The sequence below is a fragment of the Nanorana parkeri genome, unplaced genomic scaffold, assembly GCF_000935625.1.
Source record: "Nanorana parkeri isolate BGI_ZX_2015 unplaced genomic scaffold, ASM93562v1 scaffold1871, whole genome shotgun sequence".
Classification (NCBI taxonomy): Eukaryota; Metazoa; Chordata; class Amphibia; order Anura; family Dicroglossidae; genus Nanorana; species Nanorana parkeri.
Window position 1 is genome coordinate 130166 of NW_017308139.1, and position 1533 is coordinate 131698.

Below are 1533 nucleotides of genomic sequence, written 5' to 3' on the forward strand. Positions count from 1 at the left end.
ACACATGGATGGACTACAATCTCAATACAAATTAATAAACTAAATGTAAGATTGTAGTCCATCACAGGAGCGAGCTTGGAGCGGTGGCTACTTTACAAGACACAAAGGGACCCACCCTCCAGAAGGAAGGACAGTGTCGGCACCAATTCAGAGATGATTTGAGGATCCACAGCCGAGTGATACACAAATACACAATGTTACATGGTTGTCTAAACTGACTTTCCCATAAAAAGGTCTTGTATACTATTAAATTGACACTAAAGTCAGAAGTTACATCCTAAAAATACATTCAAGTACCTTAACTAGTAACAAAAATGTATCTTTTTTTTACCATATATTTTCAGTCATCATTCCAAGCACTGGAGTTGGTAGCAAGAGCAAAGCTTGAAACGTCCAACCCTGAGTTATTTCTTGTCAGCAAGAACTATTTATTGGTAAGAACCTTACAAGGGCAATCACCCGAAAATGAACATCAACAGTGAAATATTACACACAATAGGTCTGACATCACTAAAATCAGCTCTTATTTGTATATTCAGATGTAATCTAATATTCAGAAGTTATGATGGATTATTAGCTCACTGTAGCTGATCTACTGGATCAATAAGGTCCACGTCACACCTATTGCAGTAAAATAAATGGGCTGCAAATGCACTATTGCACATCAAAAATAGGACCCTTTTGGTATTTTTACGCAGCTCACCACAATCCAAAGATGGTTCCCAGCTTTGCCTTGTGATGTGCTTATACACATGTGCATTGTGATGCACGGGCAAGGTAATTGGGGAGCCATTCTAGATGTATGGCAGTGCAATGCACTGCATCTCAGATTGCACAGTATTTTCTGGGCCAGTTTCAACCTGAACTAAACTGCACTCCTGCTTAGGGCAAAGGAGGGAGTTGGTAGCAAGAGCAAAACATGAAACTTCCAACCCTGAGTTATTCCTTGTCAACAAGGATGATTTGCTGATAAGAACCTTACAAGGGTAATGACTCGAAAACGATGATCAACAGTCAAATGTAATACACTTTGGGGGGAATGTATTAAATCTGGAGCAGCTGTGCATGGCAACCAATCAACTTCTCTCTACTGTTTGCTCAGTTAAGGTTTGAAAATGAAAAAGAGAAGCTGATTGGTTGCCATGCACAGCTGCTCCAATTTTAGTCTGCTCCAGTTTTAGTCTGCTCCAGTTTTGATAAATTCCCCTCTTTATGTCTGAGACCATTAAAAACAGATGCTTTAAGCAAATCCAGAAGTAATCTGAAGTTCAGGAATTAGAAATAATCATTAGCTCATTGTAGCTAAGCTACAACATCTTTGAGGCCCCCTTCAGATTTGTCTGGTGTGCTACAGTGCATTACTGCACTGATGTTAATACTATAGTTGCACAAACACTCCTGGAGCAGGCAAAATGTAGTTCTGTGAGAGCAAATGTTGCCTGTTCTGAGTTCAGGTCTATAGATTTTGAATCAATGTGTAATCCAGACTGATTGAGTGACTGCAGTGGAATCCCTACAATTTTGCCGCCTATG

General features: G+C 39.7%; 1 protein-coding gene across 1 annotated transcript in view; it reads left to right on the forward strand.

Annotated features, from left to right (window-relative positions):
* ITGA2 (integrin subunit alpha 2) overlaps positions 1-1533 on the forward strand; it is a 100651-nt gene that overhangs the window by 94620 nt on the left and 4498 nt on the right. Inside the window, 1 exon segment of the mRNA XM_018571932.1 lies at positions 345-434. Coding sequence (XP_018427434.1) covers positions 345-434 — 90 coding nt within the window.